The 26,928-nt window shown below is 49.2% G+C and overlaps 1 protein-coding gene across 5 annotated transcripts in view; it reads right to left on the bottom strand.

The window, feature by feature from the left end:
• The window catches only part of sulf1 (sulfatase 1), a 44,800-nt gene that overhangs the window by 1,902 nt on the left and 15,970 nt on the right, over positions 1 to 26,928 (bottom strand). For 3 of the 5 annotated variants that reach the window (XM_085939654.1, XM_085939652.1, XM_085939653.1), the window contains 17 exons: positions 19,762 to 19,959; positions 11,778 to 12,042; positions 11,310 to 11,549; positions 11,040 to 11,191; positions 9,242 to 9,411; positions 6,945 to 7,095; positions 6,692 to 6,867; positions 6,501 to 6,629; positions 5,950 to 6,006; positions 4,875 to 5,001; positions 3,837 to 4,254; positions 3,404 to 3,747; positions 3,247 to 3,341; positions 3,073 to 3,147; positions 2,222 to 2,394; positions 1,997 to 2,139; positions 1,718 to 1,841 (listed from right to left, as the gene is read on the bottom strand). In XM_085939654.1, the coding sequence (XP_085795780.1) occupies positions 1,718 to 1,841; positions 1,997 to 2,139; positions 2,222 to 2,394; positions 3,073 to 3,147; positions 3,247 to 3,341; positions 3,404 to 3,747; positions 3,837 to 4,254; positions 4,875 to 5,001; positions 5,950 to 6,006; positions 6,501 to 6,629; positions 6,692 to 6,867; positions 6,945 to 7,095; positions 9,242 to 9,411; positions 11,040 to 11,191; positions 11,310 to 11,549; positions 11,778 to 11,955 (2,752 nt within the window). In that variant the 5' untranslated portion in view covers positions 11,956 to 12,042; positions 19,762 to 19,959. Of the gene's footprint in view, positions 1 to 1,717; positions 1,842 to 1,996; positions 2,140 to 2,221; positions 2,395 to 3,072; positions 3,148 to 3,246; positions 3,342 to 3,403; positions 3,748 to 3,836; positions 4,255 to 4,874; positions 5,002 to 5,949; positions 6,007 to 6,500; positions 6,630 to 6,691; positions 6,868 to 6,944; positions 7,096 to 9,241; positions 9,412 to 11,039; positions 11,192 to 11,309; positions 11,550 to 11,777; positions 12,043 to 19,761; positions 19,960 to 20,053; positions 20,199 to 26,928 lie in introns of those variants that run through there. The other 2 variants (XM_085939655.1, XM_085939656.1) reach the window with 2 other exon arrangements.

Raw genomic sequence — 26,928 nt, 5'->3', positions numbered from 1 at the left:
CGCGCTCGCTCTGCAACCTGGAATCAAAACCAAAAAGCCAAAGAAATCTGCAAATAAAGCACCAGCAGCAGAATGCAAAATAGAAAGCAAAAAAATGAATGCTTCCTGGGATGCTAAATAAACACGTGTTTTGTTTTGCGTGTGTTGTCGTGAGACCCGTGTGACTAGTCGACTCACAGGAAGGAAAGGATCGGTCTCCTCTTTGAGCGCTTTCCGTGCTGCTGTCGCCTGGTAAGCGACAAACACACGTCAAATTGAGATTCTCGTCACGGATGAGATGAGATGATCATGACGATGATGGTGGACATTGATGGAATAGTTTGACATTTCCCTTTGCTTCTCCAGCCTCGAAGCTGTTCCGTCAGCCAAGTGGAGACTGCGGAGCTCTTACAATGCTTAAGGTCACAAATGTTTATTTTTTTTCTCATGACCTGACTGATTTCACGTCAGAGCAGCGTGCAAGCTGCAAGAACTCTGGAATGTAATATTTGAATCGTCCAGGGCAAGTTAACATGAGTGCGTCGTGTGTTTGTTTTTTCCTTTTTAGTTTCCCGGTTAAGCAAACGTTTGAGCGTTCCCAGAGTAAGCTGGAATAAGCACACTGTGGAGTCCAATACTTTGTTACATAAAGTATGTTCATTTGTCAAACTATCCCCGAAGGTAATGAATGTATGATGTCATGCATGTCGTGGACGTGCACTAGAATGGCCGACACAGACTGTGATCATGCGTTTCCAAAAAGAGGTCGAGAGTGCTCGCCGCGCTGTAAAGAAAACGACCGCAACCCGACCTGACAAACGAAGCTGCGTCAACAGGGGGGGAATATTCGGGCCGGCTCGCGTCAAATGTTAGCGCCTTCCCCATGCAGACTGGCAAACGTCATGGATGGATTAGTGCAAAGGAGGGGCCCATGCAGGTGTTAACGTGACCGAAGAAGAGGCAAAAAAATCAAAAAGCCATGGAAATGAAAAACAAATATGTGGATACCTGTGTGGCTCAAAGCTGCCTCCATCTTTACCCCCTGATCAGGAACATAAAAGCAATCCATTGTTAATCATCTGATTCAAAGGAAACGCCTAAAAGATGGGGAAAAAGATTCTTTCACACTGAACCAAAGCTGATCGTGCGTGCGGCAAAAGAAGGAAGGGAATTATGTTTAGCCGCTGCTCTTCCTTCTGGTGCCCACCTTGGCCACCAGGGGGCAGTAAAACACAGTAAATCTGGTTCTTTGCAGAGGAAAAAGATGTCAGGCCTGTTTGTGTTCAAATGCATATAATAACCATCATTATAGATGCAAGTATTGTTAGCACGCCTATGGCGTTTGGCATGAAGCCAACAGAAGCTCTCGAGGCCAAGTTATGTGCTTGCTGACATTCCATAAAGTGTCATTCTCTTGGTTTAGCTGGATGGTTGACTTCAACTCATGAACTCACTTATGTTCGACACCACTTCAGTCAGGCACACAAAGAAGAGGAGGAGGAAGAAGAAGAAGGTCGGGTGTGTGTGCGCGCGCGAGTCAAATCAAACATCACATCACACATTCACGAGCATCTCCGTGACCACCGTTTGGCTACGTTGGCGTTGGTCGCTCATCATTCCCAGTACAATCATGCGCCATGCCGATACGTGCGTTGGCCCTTTTCTCTTGACGCGGGCGGGGTCAAGTGTCATCATAAGGAGCGTGCGTGCGTGCGTGCGTGCGCGTGCGCCGACGTACCCGCGTCCGAGCCTTTGGGTCTGGGGTTGCACTGCTTGTAGCCCTGGCAGCTCCTCATCTCCATCAGTTGGCCGTGAAGAGAGTTCAACACGTCGCGATCCACCTCGTACACGCCGTTGGTCAGCTGACAACGACAGAGGCTGGTTTAGTTGGTATTTGGCTAAATAGGAGCATTTGTGAGTGAGTCCCGTTCTGCCCCTCTATTGCCATGGTGTTGGGCGCTTTTTCTTTTGCATCATTTCATCATTTGTGCTTTCATTGACCGTTTGACAATCCCACCTGGTAGGGATCGCTGTTGAGGTCAAAATACTCCAGGAAGCCAGTGGAGAACTCGCAGAAGAGTGTGTTGTGCGTCTCGTTGATGGTCCTCAGGCACCAGTAGGTGTTGTTGTTGGAGCTGGTGCACGCGCAGAAGCCGCCCACTGTAGCAAAAATGTTGACACCATTTGGAGAAACCCTATTTGAGCGGAATTGCCCGTAAAAGACAGACGTGACGTGACGTACGTGTCCAGAAGGGGGCGGTCTGCCAGTGGTCGTCGTTGTGCGTGAAGCAGGTGAGGCCCGGCAGGCTGCAGTCGTCGCCCTTCTTCAGACGCTTCTTCTCCTTGCGCTCCTTTTTGCGCCGGCGGATCTCGTTGTACAGTTGCGTCTTGCCGTCCGGATCGTGCGCCGACTCCCTGGGAGGCAAAAACCAAACCACGCGCTCTGTCACATGGCTGCGGCCTCACAATGATATCAATGCTAAACGTCGGCGTGTCTATGATGACGTGCAAAGTCGTATGGATTGCTTCTACTTTTTTCCACCTTTGGTGACGCGTGGTCCATTCTCATTCCAGCCTAGCGACTGACTTCACAACAGCTGCTTTGTGTCTGTTGCAAGATTTTGGGTGAATCATCACGTCTTTGCATGCAACCTGATCACTTCCAGACGCAATAGGATTTTGATTTCTCATAATGCTAACAAAACAAAACAAGGGTCTAGATGATAGGCTTGTCGACAAATTTAATAGTTGCCAACATGAGACGTGATTTGGATTTTTCCTGATTTGATTACGCTTTCCTTCTCCCGTTGCTTGTCATTTTTTTGCTGCTTGTAGCAGACACAAATGTGGCCTCATAAATGTTTCTGCTTACAAAGTCATCTGTTTTCCTGCTAGTAAAAAAAAAAAAAAAAATAGCTGTGTTTAGAGGCTGCCTATCTTGACAGTAATCCAAATTGGAAATTAGGACAAAGTTGAGACTTTTTAAAGCCACTTGAATCAAGTTGAAGACAAATGGGGTTTCAAAACTGAGGAATCCAAACCAGGGGCAAGCAGGCAGGCAAGGTTTAAAAGCGCGACGCTCGCCTCACTCACCTAAAGGGATGCAGCTGATCACTCCTATGCTTCAACCTCTCGGCCTTGCTTCTCTCCCCTTTGCTGTAAAAACTGCTGGAGAGACACAAACACACAGTCTGACTACAGCGGCGCTAACAGTCAGTCAATAATTCCACTTCAACATCCATATCATAACGTAAACAACACTCCTACCTTTTCTTTCCGCAGTCACATTCATCTGGCCGCGTCCTCTTCAGATGGCCTCGGACTTCCCGTAGATTTTTGATTTTGTCTTGAAGGGCTTCGATCTGCCGACATTTTGCGTTGTGAAATGTCCGCACGGTACATTTTAAGGGCGCTTTGAACGCACCTCTTGGTCCACGTAGCTCTTGTGGTCTTTCCAGGCTCTGGAGGACTGGTAGATTTCCCTCTCGCAGTGGACCGAGTCGTTCATCAGGATGTAACACTTGTGGGTGACCTTCAGGGACTTAGGGTACCCGACGACCGCGTTGGTGTCGTCCGCCAGCATCTCCTCGGAGCCGTCGTCCGAACCCGAGTCCGTCTCGTCCTCGGGCGCGTGGTGGCGCTTGGTGAGGGCGCGGCGGCGTACGGCGCTCCGGTCGTCGGCCTGCAGGTCCACGTCGTAGATCTGCCCCTCGAATTCCACCGAGAGAGACCTGGCGGGCCGCGTGTGGACGAAACGCGGCCGATAACCTGGCAAAACATCCGCAAACGACTTACGCTCGCTCGTTTGATTGGTTGCTGACTTTGAAGCGGTGGCCAATTTTCTGATTTGCACTCACGTTGTCCGGGGGAAGTCTGGCGGTGTGAGCGCCGTTCCAACCTGGAGGCCTTGTAGAGCGCGTCGGAGCAGTGGCAGCCCCTCTCCTGGGCGTCGTAGCTGCTGCGGGGCCTCAGGCTGCGGGCCCTCTTGCGGGGGACCTCCTTGGAGCCGACCTCCTTGGAGCCGACCTCCTTGGAGCCGACCTCCTTGGAGCCGACCTCCTTGGAGCCGACCTCCTTGGAGCCGACCTCCTTGGAGCCGACCTCCTTGGAGCCGACCTCCTTGGAGCCGCCCTCCTTGGAGCCGCCCTCCTTGGAGCCGCCCTCCTTGGAGCCGCCCTCCTTGGAGCCGCCCTCCTTGGAGCCGCCCTCCTTGGAGCCGCCCTTGCATTTCTGGATCCTCCACTTGCCCGTCATCTCCTCCACGCAGTGCCACTTCTAGATGGACGCGTCAGAAGGAATGAGCTCATCTCCTGGCGCTCGTCAAACATCACGACCGCACAAAATGAATCGGATGTGTCAGGGGAGTCCCCGCTTCTTTTTTTTTTAATTTTGTTTTCGCATGCCGATCGCACTCGCCGGTCGGGTCCGCTCCAAAATGCGTCAGCGTATAATTACACACCGACGCCCTTTCTCTCGCACATCCTCTGTCTTTCTCTAAGGGCGTGATGAAGTCAGTTCAGCGGAGGAATTAAGTAAAAAAAAAAAAGTGGCAAGTGGAAGAGAGACATCTGTAGTGTGGGAACGAGGGCGCACATACACATTCCTCTTGGAAGAGCAGAACGGCCGGCGCTCGGGGGTCCAACGAAAGAACGAGCCCAGGATGAAAACAATCTGTTTTGTTTTACGCTTCCACCGAACCTTCACGCCGGAGGTTCAGGAGAGCAAACAAACGGGAAGAGGAGTGGAGGGAGGGAGGGAAGGGTGAGCTGGACCACGTTGACCTCACACAGTTGCCGTAAAGTTGTTGGAAGTCAAATCATGTATACTTTTGCTTCAAGACCCAATCCTTATCTTGTACTCCACAAACCTACATGAAACAAGATTTGATTTGGTACCTGTCCCGGCTGCTCGCACGGCGTCTGGAACTCGGCTTGCTGGCACGTCTCCTTCACTTTCATGTACTTGGGCAGGCTGTTGGTGTGCTGGGTGCTGGCCGAGTCGTCCTTCTTCCTCAGGATCTTCCTGTAAGCGGCGAGAACCTCGTCATCCCGGGTCGAGCTCATTTAACAAATAATCGACATTTCTCCACAGCTTTGACCTCGGCTTGGCATCGGCCCCGCAGCCGCCGCCACGAGACCTGGCTGAGGCACCGCTCGGGCCGGCCCATGCCAACCAAACTTTCCTCCCCCTCTTCTCACACCCCTTCCTCCTCTCCCGTTGCCAACTCGGGCCTCACGCGCAAGCCACAGACAGAGTGACGGCAACACATGAGCAAGTGAATAAGCTGCCCCTTTGCGATGGCCATCTGGAGCGCTTGGGGGTGTGACGCCAAGGCTCGGCACGGCGTCCTTCAACAGCCGTCTTGCCGCTGATAACTCAATTAGGAAGGTCAGTCTATTCTCTACGCGTACCTCGCCAACAGTTGGTCAAGTCAGAAACACCGGGCGAGGGAAAAGCCAGGGCCGCTGCCAAACGAGCCAAAGTGTGTGCGCCGGCAGATGTTTTGCTGGTAAACGAGTGGAAAAAAACAAAGCCAGAGCCAAGCCAGAGCCAGGCCAGGCCAGGCCAGGCCAGACCAGAGCAGGCAATTTGGGGCAAAAAAAGATATTAGGAGAATGAAGACGTCAGCTCGTGCCGCCTTTTTCCACCTAATGTGTTTGTGGGAGGTTGTCTTGTCTAGAGTGCAGTTCGTAAACAAATCAAATTTCTCAGTTATGGGCCATTTTCGCTGTAATAATAAAGGATAATAAATCGTATGAACTCTGGCCGCTCCAGTTTCGAAAGAACACTGCGAGTTTGATAGATTTTGTACTTCTAGCCTAAAAAAAAAAAAAAGTCTTGCTTGACCCCTCACAGACTTTCGAAACCGTCTGTCAGATCACACATCACCTGGAAAACCACATTGGAGGTTCACAGAAGTGCTTGGATGATATGGATGTGGTGAAAAAGGAAGAAAAAGCTCCGGTTTACCCTCGCTCCACAAGGAATGTGTCCCTCCAGACTTTGGGTTTCCGGTTGGGTTTGAATCTAGGAAAACAAAGAAGCGGATAGTAAGGCCGGGGGAATGGAAGGCATGCCGCTTACAAATACTCAATTATTACAATCATTCACAAAGCTGAAGCTAAAACCATTCACCGTCATTTGGGTTTGGACCAATTAAAAGCTGAAATATGCTTGTGATACTGTCAACTTTTTTGTTTTTTTCATCTGGCTTTTGTTTGTTTGTTTTCCATCATGCCACAAACTAAACTCCGCAGTTTCCACTCGGCCCTCCCCTTGCGGTGTGGAGAAAAACAATAAATTGCAGCGGAGCGACCTCAAGCACGTCTCTCGCCGAGCTTCCAATTGGCTGACGCAAAGCAGCCACGGGCGGCAGCGGGGGTCATTTTTGGACAAAATAAAACCAATGTCAAAGATTAAAATACGGCAATTACAACCGGACTTTTTTGCAGACCACTGGAGGGTGCTGACGCACCGCATTTTGAACGTTAGCTACTAATATTCCTTCTGTCCACACCAACCTATTGCCGGTCCTTTCCTGCTCCAGCAGCTTAAGGATGGACTTTCCGTCCATGTCCGGGGGCGTGTCTAGTCCGGCGATGTGGAGGATGGTCGGCGCGAGGTCGATATTGAGCACCAGGTGAGGATTTCTAAAATACAACAGTGTTCAAAAACAATGGCGTCGATTGTTCCCAGCCAGCGGTTGCCTTACACTGCGCCGGGCTCCACGTTGGGCCCTCTCAGGAAGAACGGCACGCGAATGTCAAAGTCGTACGGCATGGACTTGCCCTTGACCAGCCCGAACTGACCGATGTGGTAGCCGTGGTCGGCGGTGTAGATGACGTACGTGTTGTCCAGCTCGCCCGTCTCCTCCAGCATGTCGTAAACCTGCGGCACAATGTGAGAGTGTGAGAAAAGAGCGACAGAATAAGTGAAAAAAAAAATGCTGTATCAGCGGCAGGTACCTTTTGTACGGAGTCGTCGACCGACATGAGGGTCTGCAGCCGCTTGCGGTGGAGGAAATTGGTGAACTCCATGTGGATGGGCTTCATGGGGCCCGTGTACTGCATGATCCAGTGCTTGTCCATGTTGGGGGCGTAGTTGTAACTGGGCGTGCTGGTGGGAAACCGACCGGTGAGTGAGTGAGTGAGTTAAGACCAAAAACAAATTCAAATTCATTTAAACACAAATGGTGTCGCAACACGCGTAGACTGATAATATAGCAACAATGCTCACAGGGTTATTGTTTATCCTCTATGACTCCAGCATGTTATATGTGTATACGTTTCCAAAGCCTAATGTGGCTATAAAATCCATGTGCATATTGTGAAAGATCCCTCTTGTAGCAATGTTTGCACGCAAGGCTGTGAGAGGCCGTCTGTGGCGGCTGGCTAACAGGTGCCACGCTCGTCCGCCACGCTTGACAGGCGTCAATAGCGCCTGTGTTCACCCTGGGAAAAGGTCTCGACAGTGCAGTGCCAGTGCAGTGCCAGCGCCCCGCACCGGCCGGCCGGGACCGGCCTCTCGCACAGAGACCAGACTCAGCAGCCGCACCGCCGCACCGCTCTTGGCTCCGAGGAGGACTGCTGACAGACGGCTCTCACCTGTCTGCGTGGCTCGCGAGACCACGTTCAGTCTGTCAGACTGCAAATACAAAGCAGCAGTAGTAGCCGGTCTTCGCTAAGGATAAACAATACGTGCCTTGATACCTTTTGGATACTTGCAAAAGCTTTTCTTCCAGGAATTAATGGACCAAATGTTCCTGGTAGTGCCGCCGCACCAATTTCCCCCGCAAATGGAACGGGCCGCATTCCACTCACGGAAGCCTTAATGAGGAGCTGCTAGGAGAGCCGCGTTGCTTTTGTGAGCAAGCGTGAACTCTTCAGTCGACCGACCGACCGGGCCCCAACAAAAGGCACCTGTCTCCGGTGAAATGGGCGCTGCGGAGGTCACACGAGGTACTTGGATAACACCAAGGCTCGCTTCTGGAAGAAATATCTCCTTACTGACATTCCCTTGAGCAATACTCAATGTTCTTACACTGTCGGGAAACCCACATCACATCCACAGCGGTTAAACCTACAGGAATGTTAATCGCATTAATAAAACACATCCCCGGCAAGCGTCGCTGTCCAAAGTACAGACTGCGCTTATGATTTACGAGGCGCTGCCGCCGCCCACGCCTACTCCTGCCACCTCGCCACTTGATGCAGTCAGAGTTATGGCTGCTTAATGGTGGCTAATGCCAGCGAGAGCTTCTTCCCACGACAACACCGCTCACAACACAAACGAATATGCACATTATTTTTTACGACCAGAATTTTGTGGCTTCACCGTGTGTGGCTCTTTCAATGGAATTGAAGATCAAAGTTTTATGAAACGCTGTCTAATAGGAAAGAAGTCGTTATAAGCATAAATATTGGTCATGGTTTTTTTTGTGTTTTTTTTAATAAGAAAAATAGCACTCTAATATTTTTACAAAAACGGAAAGAAATACACACTTCTGTCAAGACACCACTGTCGTGTTTTTCTTGCTTAGTGACAGCAATTGCACTTGTATTATTATTTTTTTTTAGTTCTTTTCAAATCAACAAGAACTTTTCTCGGTGACGGTTGTGAACCGTGACACGACTATGCTTTGCTCTGCACCGACTAAAGATGGAGTCTGTGAAAAGCAAATCCATTCCAATGTGTAAGCGCCACCAAAACATCCCCTTTGGTCATCCTAAATATAAATGAATATTGCCACAAAGGGTGTTCTCCACACTACACAATGCATTCCTCTGGTCCCTGGGATGCACGGGGAGAGAGAAAGTACTGATTGATATGGACAGGGTCAGGAAGTCCCATGTGAGGGAGGGGAGGGCACAAAACTAAGAAAGAAACAGAGGGAGGGGATGAATGGAGCGACACAGCAAACAGGCGGGAGGGAGGGAGGGAGGGAATGTTAAGTGGGCTAAGTGACGGTGAAAGCGGGGCGCTGGGAAAGTCACAACACAACAAAACTTTTTGCTTGGAAAGTGTGTTACGGGGACCCGAAGGGAGCCAACGTGAGCTGCCCAGACTCACGATTGTCACGGCAACCTGCAAGTGCACTCTTTGTGACTTCCACTGACAGCCCAGGCTCGACTTTTGACTTTCAGTTGAATGGTCTGACATTTCCTTGGACCAATGACTAGACTCATCTTGTTTTGAAAAAGCGCAAAAATAGGTATATTTGTCTGAAAATAGTAGCTTTTGGACTGTATGGAGGAGTACTCACATGTGCTGAGAGGCATTGGGGAAAAACTCGGCGTACTGCGGGGCCGAGTCTTCCGGGCCGTGGGGGGCCGCGTGGCTGATGACCATCATCACCGGACGGTGCGGGTACATCTTCTTGGACATGCGGAAGAAGTTAATGCTGTCGTTGGTGATCAGGTCGGTGAAGTAGTCCTGAAAGAGAAAAAGCACGCAAGAGAAGGCTGTGAAGCGGGTTCAGCGAGTACACGATCACCAGCACCGGCACCGATCTGTTGAGTCAACAGCTGGCAATCCGCCTGAGTCCGTACGTTACAGAGTAAGGGTTGTTCCCTCGCTCGGGTTTCCCTGCACTTTCGGACGCGACTCTGCCGGATGCCGAACAGTCTGCTGCTGGTTTTTTTTTTTCACTCGTTTGGGGTTTTTTTCTGGGAAAAAAATAAATAAAACTTTTATTGTGGACACAGTGTCTTCTGCTTTTCAATATGCCAAGTTTCCAAGAGCCTGCCGCGTACGCCGCGTGCTCAGAATGAGGGGGGTGAAAAAGGTAGATTGTCACAAATAGGCTTTTATGAATAAGCCGAGCTGTTGCAGGGCAGGGCAGGGCATGGGCGTCGGCCACCGCACGTGCCTGAAACATGTCAATTGGTGTGCATGGATGTTAGACAAGTCACACTGTCACTTTGGAAAAGCTGTTTTCTTCTCTACGATATTGTGAAGATTTCCTCTCCAGCTATTTTAGTCGTGGTTCATAAAAATGGGGCTAGACGAGTCGTTCTATTTGTTCGTTTAATTTAGCACAGCGCTGAGCTAAAAGACCAAAAGGTATTTCCCCAATTCCCAGATTCTGGTTGAGGGTGCTTCTGAGTTCACCAGACTCTCATCAGATCCTAATGTTTGAAGAACGTCCTAACAGCGTCTAAAAGGGAGACGGACGGGCTGGGCTGCTTGTCGTGCTGGTGCGAGTCCGCTTTTTTATTTTTCCTCACCAAATAGGAAATAGAGTGTCCATTTGCTTGAAAAACCACAAACTGCTGACCACGTCGGATCCTTGTAAACACCCCATGTGCCTCCCTCCCGCCGCCGTTCAAACATTTGTTTGGCCCGTCCCTCCCTCCGTCATGAAAGGTTGACATGCTATAAATCTCCGGCAATTGTGGAAAGATGTTGGCACACCACCGCCAACGCTCACTGACAGCTCTTAGGAAAAGACGGAGGCCAGACGGCCGCAAAAACGGACAGGAGTGACCGCCGGCGGGTTCATCTTCGTTCAGCTGCTGGCCAAATTCCTTCAGAGGTAGCAAAAGTACTCACAGTCTGTACTTAACAGTACAAAGACTAAAGATAGAACTACCGATTTACCTCCAAGAGGTGCTAGTCTGTTAGCTAGCAATTAAAAACAATAAAGCAATTGCGCCGGATAGTAACGAGCCTGTTTCAAGAGAAAGAAGAGCAATCTGTTTCCGAGTAAAAAGCCGTCAGAAGAATAGTCAAGTGACGAAAAATCTACCCAATTGCTGTACGAGAGGTTTTTATGACTTCCCACCCAGGCATTCCTGATGTAGCTTGAGCCCAAAGCGGTGTTTCTCCCCACCCCCGCCGACTTATCATTTGGCTGCCTAAATGTTGCTGTCTGATGCCTGGCGAGTCATAATAAAGTCACCCCCTTTAATTCCACCAGAATTCCTGCGTAGCAATGTGATAAGAGAAGCCGCGTCTGTGTTTATAAGGAGGAGATCTAACCTGTCATTTTCTGGGAAACAATTGCGTGAGAGGGATCCACTGTCTCTAGTTTTATTGCAGGATTTCACGGGAAGACATACCTTGGCGTAATTCGCGCCGTGTTTCTCCTTGTAACCGTTCCGACAGACGGTGTAATTGTAGAAGCGGGAATTTTTGACGAGTCCGACCCACTCGCGCCACCCAGGCGGGATGTAGCTGCCGTTGTACTCGTTGAGGTACTTGCCGAAAAAGGCTAGCAGAAGACAAGAGCCAGGGGAATAAAAAAAAAAAATTTCAAGCATGACGGCGGGTGCATTGAGTGCTAACCAAAAGAGCAGCAACTAAACCACGGGTGTAAATGAAAGGCCCACCTGTCCTGTAGCCGGTGTTGTTGAGGTAGACGGCAAAGGAGCGCGGCTCGTGCTGAGCCTGCCAGGAGGGCGACGAGCAGTTCTCGTTGTTGGTGTAGGTGTTGTGGTTGTGGACGTACTTGCCCGTCAGCATGGAGGAGCGTGACGGGCAGCACATGGGCGTGGTGACAAAGGCGTTGGTAAAGGAGGTGCCGCCGTCCTCCATGATCTTGCGGGTTTTGTTCATGACCTGCAGAGAGCCTGGAGGGAGAAGAAGAGGACGAGAGGGGCCGGGTCAAAGCTGACCTTTGGAAGAATGGCGGTGAACCTTCTGCTGCAGATGACATTTTCTCTCCATTATTACAATGTGCACAGATAATGGGACAGATGGCCATTTGAGGGGGCCGTGTTTAATATTTCATGTGAGGAAGCAAATCCGCCCAAATTCAGCCCAAATATGCAAATTCAGAGATTTTGCATCCACCTTACCTAGTTCCACATCCTGGTCATCAGTCATAATGAGGATGATGTTGGGCCGGATGTTGCGGCGGTCCCTCTGGATGCGGCCCCTGAGGCTCTGGGCCCTGGTGGTGGCGTAGGCCGAGACCCCGGCAGCCCGGGCCAAACACGAGAGGAGGGCCAGGCAGGACAGCCACCGCGGCAGCATTGTGGTCCCGGATGGATGTTTGGGGGGGAGCGCTTGGTCGGGTCGATGGTCTGCCCGGGCCGCTCAGTCGCGCCCGACTGTGCTCAACTGTGAAGAAGCACCGAGAGAATAGAATCAGAAAAAAAACAGAGGAGCCCGCCGCTCTCTCGCTCTTGTCCCTTCCAATCACCAGCTCACATCGCGTTCCCTCGTCGAAGCGGCGCACGTGGAAAGGACTCCATCCCTACCGAGCCCGCCCGCGCCATTGGCCGCTCGGGCTTACGAGCGCTCGCCTGCGTGGGCCAATTGCGGAGCGCTTACTGCCCATCACTCAACCCTCCCCCCTCCTTTCTCCCACGCGATGAGTCAAGCGTGACACAGTAGGGAGGATGAGACCACACTAGGGGAGGAGGCGGAGGCTGAGGCATTTAGGGGGCAGTGAGAGGGTTCCGCCACATTAACCTCGCCGCCGCAGTCGCCAATCACAGATAACCAGCGGCGCTTCGCAGCCGCTCGCCATGTCAAGGGCCCTATAGCCCGCCCGTAGAACAAAGCCCAGTATAAAAATGAACCATTTCCAAACATTCATCCTAATAAAAAGACCAGAATTGGATTGCACATCAAGAGAAATAGCTTTTGGCAAACGGCTTTCTATTCACAATTCATGATCTCGACATTACCTGAGCCTTGTTAAGTTCTGCTGGATGGCTCCGCCCCATTTCAATTCTTCTCAAGTCATTTGTGGGCCATATTAAATTGATGACCTTGAAGTTGAAATGGTTATTGTTATGACGCTTGGCACCGGGTGAAATTGCAAATGAATTTCGCCGCGCCAGATGTAATCCACCCAGGCCGTAGTCACGTCTTCCAAATGCGTCAACAAATCCACTTTGTGACGAAAGGCGCAGGTTGTTGCTTGCGTCTGCTTCTCGTCCGGCGATATGACAACAAGTGCGATAATCGGCCCTTTAAGAGCACTTTGTGCGCTCGCCGTTGCAGATGAGACAGCCAGAGCCAGTCATTGTGACAGCCCTGTACAAACATTGGCGCCGTGTGGACAAACACACAACCTCACATTGAATCTCTCGCGCACACAAAAAGAGACTTTCTCCCAATAAAACACGTATTCCTGCGGTGAGGGTCTGACTGCAACGCTTCCCAGAAACAATGACTCTGCACAAAAAAAGAAATGTCACGTCTATTTCTGTCAAACTGTGAAAAACTTGAAACCAACTGTCAGCCAGGCATTCAACGTAAAAGAAAAAATGACTGTGAGACTCCACTAAACCAACCACATTTGTAACCTAAATTCTATATTTTAATACGTGTCTTAACTCATTTCGTACCATTTCTCTTGGATACTGTGAGAACCAATCAGATCTCTCTATGTGTTGCCTGGAGGAAAATGCACGAGTGGTCGTCACCAGAATCACGTGACGCCAATTAAAGCGAGGACAAGAAAGGTCATTGTGGAATTTGCCACAAATCTCATGTTAGCGATACGCTCGGCTAAAACGCTATCAATAGCTCCGCTGTCCGGAACGGGCCAAGCGGCGGTCACGCAGCTGCCGGGCGGCGTCCGCTCCAACTGCGCGTCACCCCCGATCTTCGGCTCCGCTTGCTCTCATGCGCGTCTATCGGCGCTAACGAACCCCAGCCAATGTTTGCTAATGGTGCTACTAGGTCACTGGATTGATTCGGTGGGATCCTCCGACTCAAATGGCGTTCTCATGCGGACACAACGCCTCTCTAGTGAAGAAGGAAATCATTACATGCTGCCTTGTAAATCACACTTTATAACAAAGCTCTCGAAAAATAGGATTAAAAACACTTGCGGCTGAATCCACCAAAAAAAACTTTGATGTCATTTTCAGAAATTCTTTGTCATTAAAGTAGACAATAAAAAAGAAAACACTAGATGAGCAGCTTCAAAATTCAGCCCCCGAGCCAGTTTTACTTTGCAACATGAAATTTGGTAGAGACGTCTTTCACGAGTAAAGCCCCCAAAAAGCCTCAAGAACCCGTCCCCGAAAAGACCCACGAGGCGTACTATTTTGCTTTCAAGTGGCCCCTTTCGAGTAGTATTAGCAATTTTTAAGAGTCCACAAAAACATAACCCCGGGACCAGTTTTGTTTCAAAATCTAAAATGAAATTGCATGTCTATTACGAGCAGAGCCACAAAAAAAGGAACACAAAGTTTGGCATTTTGTCTGGAAGCACACATTTGTGGCTCTTTCCAAAAGTCTTTGCGTCCAAAACCTCACCTCACCTCACCTTTCTTTTCCCAAGACATTTTTGTGCAACTCAGGATGGCGCAAGCAGCTTTCCTGCCGGTTATTTAGTATGACAGCGGTGCGCTTTGTGCGCCCAACATAATAGAGGAACTCGCTCGCTTGTGTAACCAAGCAGGCCAGCGGTGCTGTCAGACTGGCTTGGTTTTGGGGCCCTCCAGCCACATGCTGACCGTGCCCTGACCCAAGTGGTCATGTGGCTTTGATGGCGGCTTGTTGAAGGCAACCTCAGCAACCTGAGGCTACCCGCACGTACTCTGTGGGTTACAAAGGAATGGGGGGGGGGGGGGTAACCTAGGTAACCAAAGTCACATCAGAGACTGGTTGAGATTGGCTCGGGTATTTATTTCAACAATGGCCAAGAGGCTGCATCTGGCTCGGGTTCTGTTCGCTGTGAACATTTATCAGCTGTCACTGAAAAACAGCAGACGCGCCGAGGAGACAAATAAGCCGATGCTTTTGCTCCGACACACGGCGGAAAATGGATCCAGGTATTTCCACTCTCCACTTTAAGTATCCACAAAGTCTGGCCAAAAGGCTGGATCTTGTTCACGTTAACATGAAGAGGGCGGGAGAGGTGAGGAGGTTCACATTCCCACAACAAGATGCGAGTCAAAACCCAAACCAGATGCCACGCCGCTCAGAAATAAATCAGTCAACCGGCCAGCGAGAACAATGGCCATTTCGGAGCACCTAAAAATCCCTCAATACTTATTCCGGTCCGTCCGTCTACGGGACAAAACGCCGGGACGTACCGCGCCGTGTTCTGACCCCCCCCTCGCTCTCAGAGGGGGAAAATGATTATGGGAAGGCCTTATGTTAACATTGAGGCTTGTCCAAATATTTCTGTAATCCCAGAATTTGGCTGGTCAGCTGCCACGAGGACTGACGAGGGCCTTTTTACACTGAGGAGCGCCTGTGTCGGGGTCCGCCGCCAACACCGGGCCAAGGCTAACGGCGTCCCGCACAGCTCCCGCTAAGGCCTCCCCATTAAAGGTGCTGAGCACCCTGAAGGAGAGCTCTGTCCTGACGCTGGCTGCGGGTCTTCACCCATGTGTGTTCAGACCCTTAAATCTGATGATTTGCTTGACTGAAATCCAGCACTGGGAAAAATGTGTACTTTGACACTGTGCCTTAATGGGGACTTTGGAATAAAAAAAAAAAAACTTATTCAAAACAACAGCAATGTTAGCCTAATGCTAAGGCAGAATGGGAACCACCATGAACAGGAACGTGGTAGCGTTGCTGCATTTAAAAACTACTTTCTATCAACATGACAAGTTGAAGGAAAACAACCTTGCCTTAGCCAAACATCAACCTTGACTATGATACTGAACTCTTTCACCCCCCTCCAAGCACGTTTTTATCCCCGACTTGGTAAGAGACCCTTTATATCGCCAAGGTTGCCAGGCCATACCCTCCCAAACTCCATCACTCATGTGTAATTAAATGAATCCTGATCCAAGAATGTTTTCCAAATCACGAGGTGGTCGGCAGAATTTTGAGGCAGCTAAGAGGGGAAAATGGTTTTAAAGCACACCCAGCCAAGGTCGTACCGGCAGACTGCCTCGTTTGGAGCAGGGGTGGGCAACATATGGCCTAGGGGCCACAAAGGGCCCACCGAGCATTCAATGAAAACCGATTTATGCCAAGTTGCATGAGTGAGCTTTCGATGAATAAAATACAACACGTTTGTAATTCTCCAGCCACTTTGGCCGCACTCTCTCTTCCCCCATCAGAAACACTCCATCAGGCCGCAGGAGCTCTGGAGAGAGTCGAGAGAACGATCAGACGAGCGGCTCTAACGGGTGGCGCCCGTGTCTTTTTACCAACACGTCAAATATGTCCCGATAGAAACGATCGCCCCCTTCCGACCGCAAACGAGAGCGAGGGCTAATTGCTTGAAAGAGCTTTCCGCTGAGGTAATTGGCGAGAATACGGCGGCGGGCTCGCGTTTCCATGAATCGTTTTTAGAGCCTACAGAAGCCGCGCTCTAATTCACTTTGATGTGTGAAACAGAAAGTTGAAGAGCAAAAGTCGCTTCTTAAATGTCTAACCGCTTCCAAATGAGGGCTGAATGATGCTAATTGGGATTGCTGCGCGCACTCAATAACAAAAATTCTTGTAACACTGCTGTACCGAGAAGCACACAAAAGAGCTGAGTTTTCAGTGTTGTGTGGACGCTAGGGTGGTTAAGAAGGACCTCATCTCCACTAATAGCTGAACTGAAAGTCACCGATAAAGTCTTCACAGTATTGGAGTAAACGTCAAGCCGGGGAGGATGATGATTTAAGGCCATAATAACACCGTTGACTTAACATTCCATCTCCTCCAGGCCATTGCTGGCAAATAAATTCATCGACAAGAAATTCAAGATTTTATCTCAAACTACTCGCGATAAAATCATCGATTTTATTTGAGCAGCTTGTGAGTGAAACTTAATCCCCGGACTTTGCATGCATTGCGGGCGTATTCTTGTTTAAAAGACGAGAAGCTGCCAGCGTGACCCGGCGCGCCGTAAACAACAAATACGTCTCGCTCCCCTACGTGACGGCGTTCGTAAAAAAACGATTCGCCCAATTGCACCTGTGCCAGTTCTGCGTCCCCCCCGTGGGCATTCACGAGTGAGCGGATACGGGGGAGGCGATCGTATGCCGTGCGGGTCGCGTTGAAGATTAGTCAGAGTTAAACAGACGCAGACATGAAAACCTGTAGGAGCTCGCGTTTCCATAGCCCGCGGCTTTCCGAGGCATGCCGTAACCTCATTTGTTAACTTTGTTGCCTAGGAGACGCTCAGGTGGCCAGCCGGGGGTACCTTACGTCCGTCCACGCGACGCTGGCCGGAGGCTAGCGAGCGAGCGGCACGGAGCCAAGTTGGTCCGCACGGGTAGAGGAGGGGCGCGCTGGCTGGCGGAGGCTGAATAGGTTCAGCGGCTCCAGGGGTGAAGCGAAGAAAAGAAGCAGGCGAGCTGAAACAAACTCGAGCTTCTATTAGTGGAAGTGCTGGACTGGAGGGGCGAGGAGTTCATTCATTTGCAACTCCCCCTCTCGCCCCTTTCTCCATCCATGCCCTTCACTCCGACCCTCCCACCCCATTATCTCTTTTCTGGAAAAGCGGCTGATGAAAGGAAAGTGCCCCCCCACACACACACACACCGAAAAGAGTAAGAATTCCGACAGGCTCGCTTAATTGTACACAAGGCCCTTTCTCTTTCCTGTCTAAAACAGATTGCTTCTCTGCGGGGAGGGGATTATTAGACAAGGGGGTGACAAAGCAGGGACAGTGCGGCCCTCTGGGGGGTAGCACATAAAGCCTGCACATGGTGTGCGCGTGTGTACACGTTCTGCGATGTTTCTTTTATTCACGCGGGAAGATTACGCTCGTGCCTCCCAATCACTTGTCGGGCCCTTTCACGCTGCCAATCAAAGGTGGCTATTTATCTCTACTGTGCGAATGGTACCGATTGTCTGACAACAGAGCAAAACGATCAATTCTTATGGATTTTGCTAGCGTTTTATTTTTAGTGGCTTTGGTAACCCGCCTTGGTCAGACGCAGTGAGCAAAAGGCTAATTTAGCAAAGCAATGCATGAGAATTCTTTCCAGTGATGACGAGGAGTCGAATGTTTGCCTGCTCTGACCTTCGCTGCTCAAATGAGAGGCTGAACAAACACATGGTGGGGGAGGCTGGGGACAGGGGGACCTTCATTGTGAGCTTTAAAATAGTTCAATGCTGCATGGCGTGTTACCCCTGGAGATAGATACCTTCTAAAAATAGATAGAAATAACCACACGAAAGCTCTGAAATGGCTTGACGACGGCTAATCGTTGAAGCGTAAATAGGTTCGACATTGATCTCGTTTGTGATCATGTCAATGATAGCCTTTCTCTTGAATCAATCAAAACTCTTTGTTTGGCCACCCACTCCAAACAATGTGTAAATGAGTTCAATGGTGAAGTCACCAGCAGAGGGCGCTTTTAAGAGATCCGTGAGATATGCGGTCACCCGCTCCCCCTTAGCAACTAAAACTAATTAAGAAAACGGAGCGCAAGCAGATCTCCTGATACGACACATAGCTGGCTGCTAGCGTTCCAAAACGAGCCGCAAGAATTTGTCCCGCCAATTAGTCATTCGATAAGCTCAGTGACGGGAATGACAATTTTGTGACTCGGAAGATGGTAGAGTCGCTACTGGAATCATGTTTGAGTTAGCCAGAGACAAACCCTAACCCTCCTCCTGATCATTTGCAGCAGCTGCCGCTCACTCCTGTTATTGTTTGTAGCGGGCTGAAGCTTTAAATTGATCACCCTTGCAGTCTAAACACCACACAGTCAAAGGAAGAACAAACTGCTTCAGTCAAGTGTGAACGCTATCAACCCAAGCCCACAAAAGAAGTGGACTTAGACAGCTTCTAGGATGTGTTCACACGAGTGTGGATTGAGACCAATTCACACTGAAACAGAATCTGGAACACTGTGCTGTCTTGACACGTCAGGTTTGGCAAAAGTCAACTCCAGCCTTTTGTCCAAGTGAAGACTATCATCAGAACCCTGGTGCACAGCAAACAAGTGGACCAAGAACAATTCCAGGCTGTGTTTGGTCAAATGTGAATGAACCCTGTCAGCGGTGGATTCACAAGAAAACTGTTGTGCGTCACTACATTTGACAAGTTTTTGCGACGCATCAGCCGGTGGGAATGCCCTAACGCGTTCCGATAGAAATATTTGAGTTTTGACGTTTTGTTTTTACTGGTCAACTTTCAATCTGATCATTTCACACTCGGGAGAACGTCAACCCAACGTCTCACAATCAAGATCTGTTATACTACTTTCATACTTGGCCTCATTTTTCACCCCGGCAAAAGCGTCTGATTTAAAAAGCCGCAACGATCACAACCTAGCGGGGGTTAAGTACTTCAAGTAGCGGGCAGGAAGCGCAGCTACGGCTGGTTTACCAGGGTCAACACCGGCTCGGCTCGCACAACAGCGGCTTTCACTCGCGCTACCCGCCGCTGCGTCCCGTCCCGTGCGCCTTCTTACAGCTCAGGCGCAGCGGCGCACAGAGACCCCGTCGCCGGATATAGATACTGGAACTCTTATTCCCATTTGGTTTCTCGCTCGAGGTAAAGTTACACACAGTGGCAGAAGAGAGGTGCCGAGAAGCGCCAAGACTTGACGGCTCCTCCGCAAGCAGCTCGTCCATTCCGATTTAACATGGACACCATTGATAAATATTTGATGTCCTGGACATTCAGAGTCTTTGTAAGTTTCCGCTGGGTCGTGTCCCTGACGGAACACGGACATTTGTCATTTTCCTACGTGGGCAAAAAAGACTGATGGGGGAAATTTGGGATTCTCGCTCTCCATACAGGAGACTTTCAGACAAGAGGTGGTGAAACAAAACGACATTAATGGAATGTGCCGCAGACTAATCTCTTGAGACGGAGGAATTTGCCACAGAGGGAATTCCTGTCATCCCGAGTTGTAAAAGTGAGGTCCTAATGCAGCACCGCTACCAGAATATTTGGAAACGTACCTGGCAGAGCGGGGCAGGGCAGGGCAGGGCAGGCTGGCAGCGTGCAGCAAAAGGAGTCTTGCCAGTGTTCCGTGCGCTCATAGAGGACTTGATGGCGCTGAGGAGGGAGGACTGAGGGGGGACCACACAGCTCCTGGAAGACAACCTCTCTCCTCTAATCCCCTCTCCGATGTGATGACACCCTCCAACCTCGACCATCTGTTGAAACACGTCCCGCAGCAGTCAGTTCACCCGCCGCCGTGTCAAGAGAGAGACCCCCCCCGTCCCTCCCTCCTGCGGTGCCACCTCCCACCCCGTGCTAGCCTGCCCCAATCACAGGCCGGCTGCTGGGTGGCTCCTCGCAAACCGGGAGGCAGGGACAAGGACACGGCGCGGGACACACAATCGCAAGTTGGGAAGCAAGAAAAGCCCTGGTACTGGTAACCTGAGAGACTCAAGAGAGAGAGAGGAGAGGAGGGAGGGAGGGAGGGAGGGAGGGAGGGAGGGAGGGAGGGAGGGAGGGAGGGAGGGAGGGAGGGAGGGAGGGAGGGATGGGGAAGCAAAATAAGTGTGTGAGTGAGTGCGTGTCAGAGACAAAGTCGAGGAGGGAGATGGAGATGAATGGTGGCATATCGTTCATAAATATGGCCTCAAACATGAAATGATGACAGACGGGTATCTGCAGGTTTGATGAAAACTGCTCAAATACGTTTGAAGGTCTCTCTCTGATTGAATTTAAGACAAATGGCACCACAATACTTGGTGCACAATTTATTATAGTCTATACTTAACATGTTGGACTTTTTGATTTACTTTATAGTTTGATCAATTGTGGTGTTATTAAGTTCATATTTAATTATGATATGGGGCTTCATTTTAGAGAATCAGATTTATGCATTTTTAGGAATTCCCATATTGTGGGTACCCTCAAGAAAGAAATGCTTTATATTGAAACCAAAAATTGACATTTTGAAAGGATTAGCAGATGAGAAACCCCAAAAAAACGTAATTGCTTTCAAAAGGGGCTGAGAATGTCGCAAACTCTGGAATTTATTGTTGGGTTCAGTTGAATTTCTATTTCACAGGCTTTTCTTTCCCAACGCTTTATAACGTGAATTGAATAATTTGGAGCTTAAAAAGACAAACTAAAGGCCAACGGGACAGTAGAAAAAAAAATATCAATTTTGAGAAAAAGGGTCAACGGCCTCCGTTTGACGTCCTGCCTGCTCAAACTGCAAAGCCGTAAAACAAGGCATTGGTTGACCCCATGGTGGGAATGCCGCCGGCACTCAACTGTTACATCTGCACACGGTCGAAGCTGGAGCGCCGCAGCGCCGCGGCCCTCACACCTCCGTGCGATAAATCCTTATAGTTCCACGGGCCGCATTCCTGGCCCTCACCACCTTCTTGCCTCCAGTTAAAAAAGGAGGGGCAGGGGGGTAACTTACAAAACTCAAAAAGACGACGTAAGAAGTGAAGAGACTTGGGGAATAATCAAATACAATTCCATGGAAGATGGTGTTCGCTCGGGCCTTGGAGGACCAGACGCCTCACCGCTGGAGAACAGTGACTCCTTTCTGAAATGAATCAGGCAATTTTCCACTCGTTCGTGCACAAAAAAAAAAAAGGCTGTCATTTTGTTGAACCACTCACAGGGCCATTAAAAAGGGATTACGAGACCCTGATGATGGCCGGCCGGGAGTGACTTCAAAGGGGATGGCCCTAATGAGTTAATGCCCACTTGATATCCAACGACATCACAGTGAGTTAATCAGAGGTGCGAAACGGCAAGTTTGGGGGGGCGCGGGGGTGGAGCGCCCCATTTGCATCCTGTGGACAGCCTTTGCAAAACACAATGAGCTCAAACACGTCGACGCGGAGCTCTGAGGCATGCATTCTTGTTAGCATCCCCCCCAAAAAACAGGAAAACAGTCAAAACAATGCCCAGTGATAGCCAAAACTGAAACGCAAACATGATCAACATGTCAAATTTAAACAACCCAATTATGAAGTCATTGAATTGAGCAATAATTCATTATGAATCAACATCCCACTTTGATCCCACTTTATTTTCTTGACGACACGTAAAAAGATGACAAAATGACAAGCAGAGATTTTTTAAATTCATAAATGTGAGCTAATTTTTTACTTTTACAGTGCAAAATAACCAAATCTTTTCATTATACATATTGCCTCTCAATTGGATAAAGAGCATTTTTATTTTTTTGTGTGTGTGTGACAAAAAAACTCTTACAGATTTAACAGTTGTGTTTCCACCATTTTCCACTTTTGGAACCCTAATGAATATGAAACCCGTTGATGCGCTTGACGAGTGTATCGGCTTCATCTTTTGAACGTCACATTTTCAGGTGGTGCTTCCACTTACTACTGTGACTCCTATGAGGATATTGGATCAAACCCAGCAAATCCCATTTTCACCCTAATGCGTGAAACTTAGTCCATCTTGTTCTGATGTTTGAAAGGGGGAGGGGGCAGAAGGTGGGGGCAAGGAAGTCTCTTCCAGGAGAGAAAGACTTGGTGTTGTGAGGGTCTCAAATTAGATTAACTAAATTCACAAAAGCGGATGGAGAGTGGGGAGCAGGCAGGGGGGGGGGGGCAACCCCACCACACCCCACTGCATGAACTCCCCACATCCCCTGCACACAACTCCAACACCCCCTTCGCCCCATTCCCACGGCCGAGGGGTTTCCAAAGCCCCTTCATTCGGGGGCCGGGGGGTGGCCAAATCCCTACACTCTTTACTGGATTAAAGATGGCTGCCCCCCGCTTGAGGGCTGGGGAGAGCAGGACTGTTTTTCCAGGAGCTGAGCACATCTGTAAATATCATAAATCCACCGGGACAAGAAACTGTTATCGCACCCAGAAACATGGCAGAAATGAGAGATGTGAAAACCCGTTCTAGAAAATGCACTCCAGTTAGAAGAAAGCAGTTCTTGATTGCAGGAGGAATAATCCCAATGGACTAACGCTATCATCAAGTGGATGCCCTTTGCCAGGCAAGCCCGCCCGGCCCGCAGGTGCAAAGAGAGGCCAGTGTCTGCGGTTGGGTGGCTAAGTCCTCGCTTCACTAGCCCTTTTCTCTGAGACATCAATGAGGGTGTCATACTGGCAAGAACGGCATCTGCTCGGGGATAGACAGCGGCCTTCTGAGATGGCCGGTCCGGCAGATAGGGTAGGCCAAAAAATGGCTGTGACTCAATGTCAGGGCGTCCCTCCCGCTGGTATCCAAAACTCATGACAATTGGTGTCTGTCGACTTCCTGCCGGCTGAGGTATAGGCTGGAGGCCGGGAGGGGGCACGCACAGTTAATCGTGAATGGGACGAGCGAAGAATATGGCAAAGGCAAGACAGACGGGAGGGAGGCATGAATACTGTAGGCGAGCCGGGTTCGGAAATAAGCGGGGAAAATACGTCCCGTCCCGCTGTGCCACGCAGCTGCTCTTGTCAAATGAAAGGAATGAAAAGTTTCAAAATGTTTGGAGATAATAACTGAAGCCGCTAGTAGGCTAAGAGAATACGCTAGCCCGTAATGAGGTCGTTAACAGGAAACCGAGATCAAGCAGCGGGTCATGACGACGGGATTTACAGGTCTGTAAAAATGTGACACGGCTTGTAGATCTATATGGTGATACCTCGTGAAAGCCGTTGACTTCACCCTACATTCGCTTTCCTCTAAATCAGAATAGCAGAATCCTTAAGGGAATCGTCGTCTGTTTGTCGAGCATGTAATGTTCTTATCCTTTGGCCTACGCCCCAGTCCCACTCTTTGCCGAGCTTGCACAGCTGCCAAATTTGACGCATAAAAAGAAGAAAAAAGATAAGCTGATCTGCACCGAAATGTAATAGGTTCAGCAAAAGTTCAGAAACTGTCTTTGCTAGAGCAGGACAAACAAGAGGACGAGGCAACAATAAGAACATAATCTCCTCGGCTGTCGGAATGATCAACAGGTGCAAACGCTTAGTTGAGTCCGCAGTTCACATTCAACTGTATCTGGATTTTACTGGCCCCAAAAAGTACATCCAGATTTTTCACCAATAACAACAACCGTCACAAGATGCCGGAAATACTTCACACACAGTTGTCGAGCTAGCGTTCACTTGATTTCTTCACCGTTGGGCACTTGTCACAGATCACCGAGAGGGAATCATCTTTAAAACAGGATTAGACCAGCTAGGAGACAAACCGAGAATTGATAACATGAGAGAGAGAAAGCCACCCTAAAAGCACCAAACACTGCGGTCGGGCTCGCGAGCAGCAAAACAATCTGCTCCACCGGTGTTTGTTTTTCCTTTTCAATTCTCTACTCAGTTCAAAGTGACTGCGGTAATTGTGGTCATAACCTCCATCTCCTTCCCGTCTTGCACACATCGTCACCAAATTCCAGGTTCCTGCAAGTCCGACTCGTCCTAATCCCGTTCGGGTGAGAAGGTGAAAAGCTTCCCCTGGGAAGGAAAGGCTGGATGGAGTACTCGGCAATGTTCGAAATAATCCCACAAAGCAGGAATAAGGATTTGCCTCAGGTACAAAGGCCATTTATTGATCTTCTCAGAGGCTTTATTTTTGGCCCTTGTCCACGATAAGAGCAGAGATCTGATTGCTCCGTCAGGATGATCCATCACAAGCTAAATGAACAGTTTCGATGGCCACACAACCAAAGTCAATTGCAATCAGCAAATAGGAGCAGGCAGCCAAGCCAAAGGAGAGCTAACACGGAATCTGCAGTGGTAGCGTTTTAGGATTTTGGCTTCATTTGAAAGCACTACATGTGAGGACATTCCTGCAGAGGCAAAGAAACAGATGAGCTATTAAAGAGTGTGAAAGCAAAGTAGATGGTTGCGTTGGCAGGGCCAAAAAGTTGCACCACAATAGACCTCGGCCAGTACTCAACTGGCAACTGATTCTGCCCGCTACATCTTTCTGATTACTACGACCGACTTAAATAAATAAACGTACACCCAAATGAATACGTCCTCTCAAAACCGGACACTCTGATTGTTTCTCCCGACGACCTACCTCTGCCACAGATTGGACACGCTTAGTCAACCAGAGAAGCCACTGACAAGCGGCGGCGACGACTGCCAAGGCGACGGACTGACCGCAACGACGAAGGCCACATTGCACTTGCCAGACCCTGACAGACAGACCAGGCTTTTTTTATGTGTGTGTCAGTCGCTTCCAATGAAAATTTATAAACACCGTTCGTCTCAGAGAAAAAAAAAAAAGTAGCTACTGTTTGAGAGATTTTGGTTAAGGTAAAAACTCTGGCGAGCACACACCCAAAAAAAAAAAAAAGTCTCAGGAGCAGGTCCAAATTCCTGTAATGCCATTGTCTTGAGTTTAGGATATCTTTGCGGGCTATTAACCCGAGCCAAGTTGCTCCACCTGCTCTTATATCGGCTTCATTGTTTTCAAATGTCTGCGTAGAAGAAACAGTAGGCCACGAGCACAAATATGCCAGACATTTCCAGCTTTTAAGGTTAGCTAGGATTGCATTTAGTACAATGAAAGTATACCATCTGTCAATATGCAGTGTAAAAAGACTTTTTCAGTCAATGGCTGAGGATGGATTTCACAGGAAAGAAAAAGAAAATAAAGTAAAAAGACAATAAATGGCTGAGGAGGGATTCCACAGGAAAGAAAAAGAAAATAAATTCAAATACTCAGTTGTGTGGCTGGCTGGCTGGCTGGCTGGCTGGCTGGCTGGCTGGCTGGCTGAGCACTCATTTGAAGAAAACCCCAATAATCCAATTAAGCACATCATTTCCTTTCATACGCGCGAATGGAATCAACTGTACGACGGCAGCCAAGTCAGGGAAAGTGAAAAGACAAAAGGACGCGCAGAGAAAGGGGAATACAAAAAGGCCTTTTTTTTTTTGCGTGTGTGTACTATTTGGCTGCCATGGGGAAGAGAGAGAGACAGAAAAAAAAAAAGCTTTAGGCCTCCTGTGCATCACTTTGTTAACGTCTTGCTTGGCTGGCAGTCAACATCTCTCGGGGCCAAGACAGGACAGCATGCTTTATGAAAGAGCCAAGCTTGCTTTCACAGCATGAGTCAGTTTGTGTGTACACCGGCATGAATATGCATGATGGAGACTTTTTTGTCTGTAAAGCAATAAGCAGAAACCATCACCCACACAGGGAAAAAAATAAAAATAAAAAATAGCGTGACAAAATCTACTGCCATCATATTTTCCTCTCGTCTGAAGAAATAAACTACAGAGGACAGCGGGGACGCAGGCGAAAACAATCTGTCAAGGAATTCCGAATATCCTGTGAGTAAGAGCTTATCATCCCTCACGGGGCAAGATCTTAGCCGCAATGACGAGGGGCGGGGGGGTTGAGGGGAGGGATTGTGTGTGGCGCATACAACTGATGATCTCACGAGAGGATTCTGACGCTGGGATTTATAAACAGGAACAAGGTCATCAAAATAAACTGCGATACAAATAAAGCAGGAAGCAGTTGAATCTTTACAAATATCCATTCATTCTTAACACAGTGGTTGGCTGCTAACAAGCTAGCTTGAGAAGCTAAGCTAGAAGCCTAGTCTACTTGGTGCAAAGGGACCACCGAAATGTTCCGAAATGTTGCAAAAAGCCAAAAGGAGTCGGAGAAACCTGCCGGCAGGCGGCTCACGATGAAGTCGTTAAAATCAAGCTGTCAGGCCAAGGCGTGATTGCGTAGATGAGCATCATCGTAAATTTCCCGCAGTGTCAAAAAGAGGAATTTTTGACATTTCTTTTCCCTAGACACCTTTGACAGGGTGAAAAGTTGAAGCGCTAAAGAGTCGACGTATTTATACAGATGTATGGTCGATGGATCCCTTTTCGCATAGCGCGCAGATTGTGGAGCGAATGCTATCCGGCTAAGCCAACACGCTGTCTCATAAAAGTGAACGGCTGGACTCGTATTGATAAAGTGCACAGCTATGATGTTTACAGAAAGGAAGGAAGGCAGTAACCAAAAAAAAGGGGGAAACTGGGCAGGGAAATATATTAAACAAAACATCAAACCCAGTTTGTGTTGGCCAGGTGAAAAGTGCGGCTGGATGGAGGATCTCTAGTTTCATTTGAGAGCTTTCATATTTGAAAAAGAAGACTCGTTCCTGATGCTTCATATCCTGTTCTTGTGCGGGTCCAGATGGCCAAAGGATCCCATCCGCGATG

Source organism: Syngnathus leptorhynchus, chromosome 19 (assembly GCF_054491065.1).
Source record: "Syngnathus leptorhynchus isolate UIUO chromosome 19, UIUO_Slep, whole genome shotgun sequence".
Classification (NCBI taxonomy): Eukaryota; Metazoa; Chordata; class Actinopteri; order Syngnathiformes; family Syngnathidae; genus Syngnathus; species Syngnathus leptorhynchus.
Note: the sequence above shows the minus strand (reverse complement) of the source record. Positions and strands in the feature narration are given on the sequence as shown.